The 12,534-nt window shown below is 39.6% G+C and overlaps 1 protein-coding gene across 6 annotated transcripts in view; it reads left to right on the forward strand.

The window, feature by feature from the left end:
* Positions 1 to 12,534, forward strand: part of ARHGEF10 (Rho guanine nucleotide exchange factor 10) — a 127,718-nt gene that overhangs the window by 46,563 nt on the left and 68,621 nt on the right. For 5 of the 6 annotated variants that reach the window (XM_060788525.2, XM_060752708.2, XM_060752706.2 and 2 more), the window contains 4 exons: positions 2,804 to 2,967; positions 4,439 to 4,555; positions 6,735 to 6,849; positions 11,260 to 11,366. In XM_060788525.2, coding sequence (XP_060644508.2) covers positions 2,804 to 2,967; positions 4,439 to 4,555; positions 6,735 to 6,849; positions 11,260 to 11,366 — 503 coding nt within the window. The remainder of the gene's footprint in view (positions 1 to 2,803; positions 2,968 to 4,438; positions 4,556 to 6,734; positions 6,850 to 11,259; positions 11,367 to 12,534) is intronic. The other variant, XM_060788526.2, reaches the window with a different exon arrangement.

A 12,534-nucleotide genomic window follows, 5' to 3' on the forward strand; every position in this document is an offset into this window, starting at 1 on the left:
TCACTTTCTGTGTCCCAAACATATAGATCATACCCTATGGAGGGTCAATACAGTTGGGGTGATTTGGACCAGTTAATGTACTGGTTTTGGTAGTGTCCGGGAATAATAGTAATCATCATCATCATCAAAGTATGGATCGTCAATGTCGCAATCCCAGGTGACAGAAGGACAATGTCGCAATCCCAGGTGCAGAGAAATAGCAGGAAAAGCTGACACGATATGAGGATTTAAAGATCGAACTGCAAAAACTCTGGCACAAGCCAGTAAATGTGGTCCCAGTGGCGATTGGCACACTGGGTACAGTGCCTAAAGACCTTGACCTGCACTTAAACACAATCAGCACTGACAAAGTTACCATCTGCCAGCTGCAAAAGGCCACCTTACTGGGATCTGCACACATCATTTGCTGATACATCACACAGTCCTAGACACTTGGGAAGTGTCCGACGTGTGATCCAATTCAATAGCCAGCAAAGTAATCTTGTCTGCTGTGGACTAATCTTGTTGTGTTTCAAATAATAATAATAATCACCACCATCACCTTTATTTATATCCTGCCACCATCTCCCAAAAGGTACTTTGGATGGCTTACAAGGCACTATATGTGTAGTATATAACATATAACATAAACGGTACATGAATATAAAAACAATATCACATAAAGATGCAAAAACAACCACTATTAACACATAAAATAAAAACACAGTTTAAAACTCAAACCATCTATAGTTAAAAGTAGCTGCCTTCAAATCACAACTAAAGTGCCAAACTGTCAGCCTCATATGGAATAGTCTCCCTGCCCTCATGAAAGAAAGCCCACTCCTCCGAAACATAATCTTTTCATTTCATTGTAATTCATAGCCATTTCCTCTCTTCTGCCCTTGCTGTTTATAAAGGTTATTTACTCTTCATCATGTGGTTTCAGCTGAGCATACATAATACTGTGATGGTATGATAGCCAATGTGATCAAAAAAACTTTGATATCTCTCATCACACACCTGCTTGTGATGATCACATAGACAAATATGTTTGGATGGAAGGAAAAGGAAAACAAATGAGAGGCCTTCCTTTTTCCCCTCTATTCTTATGAACAGTTTATCACAAGCAATGTCTCAAATGCATCTGTACAACAACTTGTGAGAGTGTTGCTTCTGGGCTTCATACAGCCAATCCCCATTAAAAAAAACACCCAGCATTTTTGCAAAGTATCTTTGTGCCTATCCAAGCCTGGAGAAACATAGACTTTTGCATGTCTAGCAAACAACATAATGAAGTGCAAGTGGGGAAAGAACAGGAATCCAACTATATTTGTCTGTCTACACAAAAAAAGAATTTGCAAAAATCAATGTTCACTATCAGAGGATATATTAACTGAAGTATGATTGCTGCAGTTTGATCTAGTGAAGAAAGATATAGGATAATTTGCTTTATTGTATAAAGTTGTAATTTGTAACAAATCAGTCTTGGGGGGGGGATATTTGCCCATTATGTAAATAGAATAGACTGGCATGGGTTTTCATTATTATTATAAATAACAAAAATGAAGTTGGTAGAACTTGAAAGAAATATGATGCACCTGTAATTCTTTAATCAATATAGGACCATATATGATATTAGTTTTTTATTTCAAGCATTTTTGACCAAAAGGAAGATAGAGGCTAGATCTACACTGCTGTACAATGCTGTTTGAAACTGCATTATATGGTCAGTAGGCTTGTGCACGGATTCAATTTGGCCAATTCCTTTTGGCTAATCCATCTTGTTCCGGTGGCCATAATGGCAGGGCTCAGCCTCCATGTTTTTTTCTGCCACAGCAGAAAAGTGGCTGTTAAAAACTGGCTGCCTTTGGTTACAAGTGGAGTGTAGGAGGGAGTGCTAGAAGGAAAAGTGTGAGGGGGGAAAAGGCATCACTCCAGGGTTTGCAAATCAAGAGAAAGGAGAGGACTTGTTAAAGAAAACCCAGGGTAGGATAGCTCCAGGTCAATTGCTCTTCCTTCCCTGGGAAGTGGGGAAGCCTCCTTAAAATGCCTTGGAAAGCTGCATGCTGCAGGGAGAGAGTGCCATACATGCCTACAGCGCTTGTCTCTTCTAGCTTTAACTAAACATTACATCTGGTCTCCTCTACAGACAGAAGAATCGCAGAAAGAGTGATATTTTAACTTTGATGCTTTTAATCCAGGTCTTAATGAAGGATGAAAGGCTAAATGATGTCTAAAATGACAGGAAGGGGAGTATGGGAAGTGTGTCCCCCCCCCCCCGTCCCCCATAATGGGCTGGATAGAAAACAAACCTTTCGGCTTCCCAGATCGAAAATGGATTTTGTCAAATTTGGGAGGCTCTCAAAAATGGATTTGGACCCCACTGAAATTGGGGACACTAAAATGGATCACAGTTTACCCAGATTGCACAAGTCAAATGGTCAGTGTAATCCATATAATGCAGTTTTAACTTTTAAATGAGCCTGCACAGACCACACAATGTAGTTTCGAATTGCATTATATGGAAGTGCAGACCCAGTCTAAGAAAAAAAGAGAAAAATGAAACCACATTATGAAATGAGATTCTTCCAATCCTAAAATGTATAGCGACGTAATAAAAACATTTGCATGCTCTCTCTCATCTTTCCCTCTCTCTTTTTTCTTCGCTAATTTTTATGTCCTGAACTGAAAAGTACGTTCTATCCAATGTTTTGCCACTTCTGCTTGCCACTGTCTTTATTTGGCTTTCAAATAGAATCTACATTGAATCTCAACTTTTTCTGTAAGTTAATAACATATTATCTTGTATATTTCATGCATGCAGAAGAGATGATTTACGATGATGTTGAGAATGGAGAAGAAGGTGGAAATAGCTCCCTAGAATATGGGTGGAGTTCAAGTGAGTTTGAAAGCTACGAGGAGCAGAGTGACTCAGAGGGTAAAAATGGAATGCCCAGTTCTTTCCTGCGTGGCAACCACAGGAGACAAGTACGGCTGCACTTTTCTCGCTTGGTGTTTAGATAGCATATCGCTTCCTAGAACCATAGTTGCCCAGGCTTTACGTTGTCCAGTTTTTCTCATGCGTCTGATTTCAAACCAGAAACATAGTAATTTAAAGAGAGAAGGAAAAGAAAATCTGGGCAGAGGGATACTTTTTTGAGAGAAATGCAAACAAATGGCTGTTTTGTATTTGCTGACACTCTATAAGCAGAACCATACCAGTGATACTGGTATGGTTCATATTCTAGACAAGATCTTTAATATGTGCAAACCTATTTCCAGCCTTTTTTTTTTAAAAAAAAAAAAAAGAAAACTGTTGTTGGATGTGTAATTGTGGAGTCTGTTTCCAAAAGGTACCAAATCCGTCTTAACAAATTTTTGGAAAATTTGGAATTGGAAAAACATGCCAAGGATATGCATTAGTATGTTGTAAAATGCAATTTTCTAAGCCCTGTACCAAAGTGATTTGATACGTTTTGATAGTTTTGATCCAGAGATATTATTCTGCTCTTAGCTGACAATGTATTGCCGCCTATAACTCATTTTTCTTTTTCTTTTTTTTTAAATTGAAAAGAAATTAACATATTTGAACAGATAATAAATGTATATTGTAGGTTTACATTATAATAACATATTTCTATATTACCCATTCACATTCTTTACAGATTCGTTCATATTACATTTTTTTTCTCCCCCCTCCTCCCACCACTTTTCTCTCTATATTTTTATTTTTAACCATGAGCACAACCTTTTTAATCTCTGTACAATATCAGTGCTGGCTTCCCTTCTTCTACCCATTTTGTATGAGTTCCTATAACTCATATTTCAATATTTTTTGGGAGAGGGATTTGGTACGTTTTGAAAGTTTACAATTGTTTTTCCATTATATGAGCATGCCTGGTTTATGCCTTGGAATTTATTTGTGACAATCCCATTATTGCCCATCATGTCATGGTATAGTTTACAGCACCGGGCAGATACATTACTTAAGAGACATTTCAGTAATCCAGTGTTTTTTTTACAAAGGACAAACTTCATTTTGTATTTTTCTTTAATTTGGCAGTTTCCAGAACAAATAACAATAAAAGAGATTCATTAAAGCAACATCCAACCCTTGAGTCTAACCATAAGATACATTTCTAATCCCAACAAACTTTTAAATGATGAGACATATAAGTATTAGTACTACTAAAATTTTAAGGATTGTAAAGTAGGAGTACCTTGCAAGGTTAATATTGTTGTAGATGCATAAAAGATACCAGGTTCTGCACATTTGGAACATTTGTCTTGCCAGTGAACTGGAAACAAACCCTTTGCTGAGTTGAAGTTGTCCTAAAAGCAAAACATTGTTCCTTTGGCTGATTCTGAACGCTTTTTCCTATTTAGCCACCCGCATGCATGACCCAGCGCCAGTGCTTTTAGAGTAAAGTTTAAGATTGTATCTTTTTGTATGCTATAGCTTTCTCATGACCTAACCCGTTTAAAGGAGCACTATGAGAAAAAGATGAAAGATTTGATGGCAAACACGGTGGGAGCAGTAGAGATTCAGCAACTAAAGCAAAAACATGAGCTGAAGGTAGCGTAGTTGATTTTTGTCACAAGATAAATGTTAACGTTGTTGTTCTTCAAACACAATGAATGTGTGTCTTAATAAAGAAAACCGATGGGAAAAATTGGACACTGTGTATTCAAATTTAGGCTGTCTGCCTTACTTACTTACATCAAAAGAACACTGCCAAGGACATTCATGTCAACATCTCTTTGCTCTGCTGCTCTTCTCAATTCTCACTTCATCTTCCATATTGACTTTTAGTTTACGCTGTTGCAATTCAATCCATATGGATTGGATATTTCATTTTGCATTAAGTCAGCAGACATTGCCAAAGTGACTTCCAGTCGCAGACATGCAGTAGATGCATTTGAATGCCTATGAGATTAACTAGGTTGCTTTTCTCTTTATATAACTATATACTAGCTTAGGTACCCAGTGATGCCTGAGTTAGGTTGTAATGCTATTGATTAGAAAAATAGTCACTGTTTGGTTGCAGGTTTTATGAATGGTCCCGTTAGAGCAGGCATGGGTAAACTAAGCCCTTGGGGGTGGATGCGGCCCCCTGGGTGCTTACCTCAGGCCCTCCTCATTTTCCCTGTCCTCTTGGCAGAAGGACACAGCAACCCACCATGTCCTTATGCCAAAAAGATGGAAAGGGGGGTGGGAATGGCACATAGCAGCTGAGAGCCCTCTGGAGCGCTCTCAGCCACCGTGTGTCTCACCTTCCTCCTGATATAAGGACGATGCTAGCGGCCTCATCCATATGCCAGGAGAATGGCTTGAGGAAGGCACATGACAGCTGAGAGCCCTCCAGAGCACTCTCAGCTCTCACTCTCCACCTATGGATCCCCAGGTGTTTTGGGTTACAACTCCCAGAAATCCCAGCCAGTTTACCAGCTGTTAGGATTTCTAGAAGTTGAAGACCAAAACACCTGGTGACCCACAAGTTGAGAACCACTGATCTAGATCCATTGGCACTAGCCATGATGTGACTCACTGAATATGAGAGCCATCCTGGGAAATATTTACATACATGTATGAGTTTATTATATACATAGATTTAGTGCTAACCAATTCTCCTATTATAAACAATTCAAGAATAGATTATATTAGTGTTGCCTATATAGAATTTTAGGAGCCCCCGGTGGTGCAGTGGGTTAAATCGCTGAGCTGCTGAACTTGCTGGCCAAAAGATTGGTAGTTCAAATCTGGGGCGCAGAGTGCCAACCTAGCAGGTTAAAAGCATGCAAATGTGAGTAAATCAATAGGTACCGCTCCGGCGGTAAGATAACTGTGGTCCATGCAGTCATGCCAGCCACATGACCTTGGAGGCATCTGGACAACACTGGCTCTTTGGCTTAGAAATGTAGATTAGCAACACCCCCCCCCCCCCCGAGTCAGATTCTGTCAAAGAGAAACCTTTACCTTTACTTATGTAGAATTTCACTTTATTTGAATGAGCCAGGGAGAATAAATCTGCAAATGAAATTAGATGTTAAAAATGTGAGCTATTCGTCTTCATGCTAATGTAAGGTGAGCTATGCAAGTCAAGGTATTTCCAGGTCATTTGATTCCCACCTTATTCCTGTATCTCCAGTAGGGTGTAGGTCATCCCTCTAGAATTTAATTTATTATGTTAATAAATGTATGCTTTTGTCAAATTAAGTATAAAGAATTGAGTACTTCAAATGCATTACAAATGCAATAGTGTTTTAGGAATATAGTGCTGACATTCCTTAACCTATTTTTAATTCAATTCAAATGAGAATGGGCAGATATGGTGTCTTGCTCCTATAACTCTTTTGAATGCTGCAGTTCTTAGTGCAGAAAGCAACAGAACTCCATTTTAATTTATTATGTGCTTCCTGGGTTTCTGTTTCAAAATAGGAAAAATCGAATTGGTTTGTTTTGTTTTGTGAAGTGGGAAACAAAAACATCATTAGTGGAAAATTTGTATGGAAGGCATGTGCATAGAATATGGAAGATTCCTTTGAAAAACATGAAAGGTGAAAGGCCGCACGCTGATAGTAAACCTGCATTGATACAAAGCATGAGATGTTGTCTTTGGCCACCACAACTTGACAGTGTTCTTTTCCAGAGCAAGTATTTGAAAGCAGTCTCTGCTGTATTGTTGTTAAACCCCTGAATTCTACCCTTATTTTTCACACTGAACTTGTAGAATGTGTTTCTCCCTGTTTTGCAGGTGCAAAAGCTCATGAGGGCTGCTAGGGAAGGCACCAAAGATGGACTTGAAAAGACTAAAGCTGCTGTAAAGAAGGGCCGGTGCTTCATTAGAACTAAATCATTTATTAATCAAGGTATGTGGCCAACACTTTTTAAAAACATTAGTACTCATTTTGAAAATGTGCAAGTTTCCCAGCTTTTGGAAACAGTGCCCTTATTGTATAGACAAAGACTTTGATGGCCGGAATCACTGGGTTGTTGTAAGTTTTTTGACCTGTATGGCCATGTTCCAGAAGCATTCTCTTCTGATGTTTCACCTGCATCTATGGCAGGCATCCTCAGAGTTGTGAGATCTGTTTCTGGAACATAGCCATACAGCCCAAAAAACTTACAACTACCCAATATCCTTATTTCCTTTCGAAAGCTGTACCTTGCATATCAAGAAGTGCTTTACCAATTTGATTCCATAGAGAAATTGTGCAATAGTGGGTAATCAAGCAGATTTTTTTCTCTTCCCAGATAAATGTAATTGTTGTCACTAAGGACAAGAATAGTAATGTTAATTTATTCAAATGAAGGCTTCAGAGCACATAAGCTCTTTTTGTGTTTAAATAAATTCAGCTAATTTATAAGTGAAGTTATATATATAACACTATATAACACGATTTTTGTTCCTGGATTATAAATGTCATTTCGTAATTGATTCTACCATAAAACATGGAAAATTTTTATTAAGGAACTACACATTTTGCTGTAGTTTTTCAATGAATATCTCATAGTCTCAACTAGTTCAACGTAGTTTGCAGCAGCCACAAAAACAAAGTTTCTGGATTATGACGACTACTTTCATATATATACCGCAAAATTAAGCAGGAAGTAACATTTTCAAACCAGGAACAGATTTTTTTTTCCAGATTGTGTTACATAGTGTAATTTATTACTTCATTCCCATATCAGGAAAAGATGCCCATGATCGTGCTGGTTTGAGCAACTTGGAAAGAGAGTGATAGATTCCAGCCAGTCTCTTGATCCAAAATAGCAACAACTGTAAAACAAATGACTCTATTTGTCAAGACCCAGGCCAGGCAGGAACACAACAGGCACCCTTAGAGTTAAATGAAGGTGTTTAATGTCTATTAGCAAAACAAAAGGAGACTCTTCTCTTCAGAGATGTAAACAAAAGAGGCTTGCAGGCAGCAGAGAAGTAAACAAACCGGTACCAGTCAGCCTTGGCTGACGAAAAGGAAAGTCAGTCTTAAACTAAAACAAACAGCTTGAATTCAGCAAGAAAACATAGTCCATTCCAAAAGCCAACGAAACAGCATACAGCAATCCTCATGAGGAGCGGTCCAACGAAGTTATCAGGATTAAGCAGGGGCGTAGTCAGGCAGTCCGAGGGTCAAAGCACAGAAGACTCACGAGTCAGGAACCAGCAGGATTGTTCACAGGATCAGGTAACACGAAGCTGCAACAAGAACTCAGGCAGGAGTTAACACAAGGCACACGGCATGCGACACTTTGAACTCTGCGATTAGTCTGTCCCCAAGCTGCTGCTTAAATCTCATCCGAATCGCTGGAGTTACTGTCAGCTGGGTCCAATTCCTCAGGTGAATCCAGGCTGCGCCATTGTTGCCAGTCAGCACTCCGTGCTCCATCCTGCAAGGAATTATCTACATCCCAACTATCCTGAAACCCCTGGAATTCATCGCTTGAGGTGGGGGCGTTAAGGACATCCATGACTTCTTGCACTTTAGTCCAGTCCAGATTTTCCTCTTCGCTGTCAAATTCCCCACAATCTGCTACATCTCTCAGGCGTTTAGCAACAGATCCTACATCGCTATTTGAGCTGCTGGCTACTCTTTTTACACCTCTGTAATCATCCAGCTCCATCTCCTCGCGAGTAAAACCTGCAAAATCCTCCTCATCGGTCGTCTCTAGGAACAAATCCCTGATCCTTTTCAGCTGCCGCTGAGCTTCATCATTCTCTAAGCTACGTTTCCTCCTACTACTAGTAGTAGGTGCATGAGACAGACGCTGAGTCTCAACACTATTGCTATATCAGTCAGCTAACTTTGGTGATTTTTCATATCATAAAGATGATGTATTGAGCTGCCTTCTTGAATGTGCTTCTTAGGTCCCTTCCACATAGCTGAACAAAATCCCAGCTATGCATTGGGATATATGGCTGTGTGGACTCAGATAACCCTGTTCGAAGCAAATATTGTGGGATTTTCTGCCTTGATATTCTGGTTATAGGGCTGTGTGGAAGGGCCCTGAGAAAGGAAATAGGTTTAAATGACAGTTGGCCACCTATATCCATGTTTTCTGCATCTGCAGATTTCACCACCCACAGCTTGAAAATAGTCCCTCTTTGCCCCATTTTCTCCCCCAAAAAGCCAACCTTGGTTTTAAAGGACACTATTTTACTATGCCATCGTATATAATGGAACTTGAGCATCCACTGATTTTGATGTCCATAGTGGATCTTGGAACCAAATCCTAGCAGATACCAAGGGCCTACTATATACATATCTGAATATTAAAGTGGCATAGGCACACATTGTGAAACATAAGTCAGTGCTTACAATGTGTGGGATCTCATGCTGCCATTTTTATTTTTAGTATTTTAGCAGGATTTTTGTATTTCATTGTGCTTTCATTTTTGTTATTTTGTTTATTAAGTTAAATTAGGTTGTTTTTCATACTGTCTAGGTGTTTGTCTTAATGTAATTTGTCTTTGTGGCAATTGAGTGTTTCCCTTATATGTTGGAAACTGCCCTGAGTCCCTTTGGAGATATAGGGCAGTAGACAAATAAAGTTTATTATTATTATTTGAAACACAGCAAACAGGATCACTATGTTGGTTGTTGTATTGGATCACATGTCGGACATTTCCCAAGTGTCTAGGACTATGTGATGTATTGGCAAATAATGCATGCAGATCCCAGTAAGGTGGTCTTCTGCAGCTGGCAGATGGTAATTTTGTCAGCGCCAGTTGTGTTTAAGTGCAGGCCAAGGCCTTTAGGCATTGTACCCAGTGTGCAGAACACCACTGGGACCACCTTGACTTGTGGCGGCGGCTTCTTCTTCACTCCTGAATTGTGGTATATACATTCTAGTGTATTGTTTGTTATAATATTCCAGCATGCTAGCATATTCTTTTAAGGACAGTGCACACTTAGTCCCCGCCTACACTGCTATGTAAAATCCAGATTGTTTGTTTTGAACTGGATTATATGGCAGTATAGACTCACACAATCCAGTTCATGGAATCGGGATCCACCCTGTGTTAGATTAATTTACACTCCCTCTGAAGATGGACGATGGTAGCTTGGGCTCAACTCTAAGCTTGAAAGGTCAGGTTCAGTGGTGACTAGGTGTGAGTTAAAGCTTAGGCACTGGCTGCCTTGAGACATCCTACCTTGAGATATCCTATCTGGCTCCAATGGCACATGCCTATGTTACATCCTGGTTGGATTGCTGCAATGTGCTAACTCCCTTGTTATAACTATTCCACCAGTCCATTTCTGGGCACAATTCAGAGTACTGGTTTTGACCCACAAATTCTTATATGAATGAGGTAGAAATTATTTGAAGGAGTGTATTTTCCCTTTTGAGCCTTTCTGTTCTGCTTAGGAGGCCCTTCTCTCTGCCCCACCACCCTCACAGGTACATCTGATGGGAACATGAGAGAGGGCCTTCTGAGGCTCTGGAATTGCTTTCCTGGAGAAATTAGTGTGTTTTCACTCTGTTTTCTTTTTACAGCTAAGTAAAGACTTTTTGGCTTAGCAATGCATTTGATTAGTGTCTGTAAAGGCCCATCTCACCTAAGCACTGTGTTGGATCTTGCTAATTATTATAGTGTGTATTCATGTTTAATGAGATATGTTTAACCTGATTTTACTATTGGATTGGTTAACAAGCCATTCTTAAATGGTTGTAAACCACTATGAGTCCCAAACTGGGGAAAAGGCAGGATAGAAATAATAATGATAATAATATTAATAACCATCTGCCAGCTGCAAAAGGCCACCTTACTGGGATCTGCATGCATTATTCGCTGATACATCACACAGTCCTAGACACTTGGGAAGTGTCCGACGTGTGATCCAATACAGCAGCCAGCAGAGTGATCTTGTTTGCTGTGGACTCATCTTATTGTGTTTCAAATAATAATAATAAGAAGTCTGATGATAAGGGATCTGAGGAAGCCAATTTTCTATTCGGGAGGCCCTCCAGTGAGTGACAAGAATGCCATCAAAACAGTGCCTTCCCCTGTGGAAAGGCCCTGAAGTCTCTTATATCCTTTTGAAACCTTTTAAAAAGATGAATCACTGCTCTGGAGACTTCCAGAAGTGGCAGTACACTTTGATGGACATGGGAGGAAAGTTAGCCATGGAACTGTAAAGGGACCAAGAGGCATAAGAACACCTTTGGGTGGGCTGCTTTCAGTCCTAAGACTGCACTTTGCCCATCCCTTTATATCTCTTTCTCTTTGTCTTCCTCTGTGTGAATGTAATTCTAGAATAATGAATTGTTTCTAGATCATAGATCAACCTGCCTGGAAGAAGAGGAGCTCTTTATTGATGTTGACTGTATGAACACAGAGGCAATCATGACTCCTATGCCGGATGGGTTATCCCAACAACAGGTGTGTGCATTGCATGCTTTTGCATCATAGCAGAAAATCTCCCTGTGTGCCTTTCTGTGATACATTTGTAGAATGAACTATATAGAACCTTTCATGGATATACTCTTCATTTGCTTTCTACGACACTGAGGTGCAAAACTAAGCAGGGTTCTTTCTTGAAGTAAAATGGATGACCCAATTTTCAGTCCCTGCACTTTACTATTGCCCCCTGCTTAGAGATATAGTGTTCCACCTTAAATTACCTTCTATCCCCAATTTTTGTCATCCAGCACTTGCACTTTATCTATCAGCCCTACCTCACAATTGATTGTATCAGTCCCCCGCCTGAGCCCAGAATACTGGCTGTCTGTTTGATGGTTTTTATATTGCTTTATGCTGTTTTTATGAATTTTAATGTGTTATTTTATCTATGTTCATTGGGCTTGTCCCCATTTAAGCTGCCCCAAGTCCCTTCTAGGAGATGGAGGCGGGGTACAACAATTATAATTATAATTATTCTGTTGGGTTTTCTTGAAAAATCAACCCAGAGTGTTGAATCATCATCATCATCATCATCATCCAACATTCTGGGTTGATTTTTCAAGAGAACCTGACAATAGAGATGAACAATGTAAGCCTCAATAATAATTACAGGTTTAGCCAGTGCTCTGTAATAATGATGACACTTTAGTAGTTTGGATCTGTTTCAGTGGTTCTCAACCTGTGGGTCCCCAGGTGTTTTGGCCTTCAACTCCCAGAAATCCTAACAGCTGGGAAACTGGCTGGGATTTCTGGGAGTTGTAGGCCAATGTAATAATAATAATAACTTTATTTTTATACCCCGCCAACCATCTCCTCTAGGGGACTCGGGGTGGCTTACAAGGGACAAGCCCAAAAACAAATAAAACACACAAGTAAAACACTTACTAAATAAAAACATCAGATAAAAGCAATACAACACAATTATACACAACATAAGAGCAATATGGCTGAAAAGAAAGAACATAGTTGAAGTACAAATTCAATGAGTATGATACATTTTACAGGAGCGCAAGAAAAGTGTGATAAACCAGTAGATTGGGCAGGAAATACTGTCATAAAACATGCTGAGGTAGACCATATGAGGGTCAGAATACAGTGCTATACTCAATGGGGACAGGAAAAATGAATTGAAAGCACACTGGAAAAC

This window comes from Anolis sagrei, chromosome 1 (genome assembly GCF_037176765.1).
Source record: "Anolis sagrei isolate rAnoSag1 chromosome 1, rAnoSag1.mat, whole genome shotgun sequence".
Lineage (NCBI taxonomy): Eukaryota > Metazoa > Chordata > Lepidosauria > Squamata > Dactyloidae > Anolis > Anolis sagrei.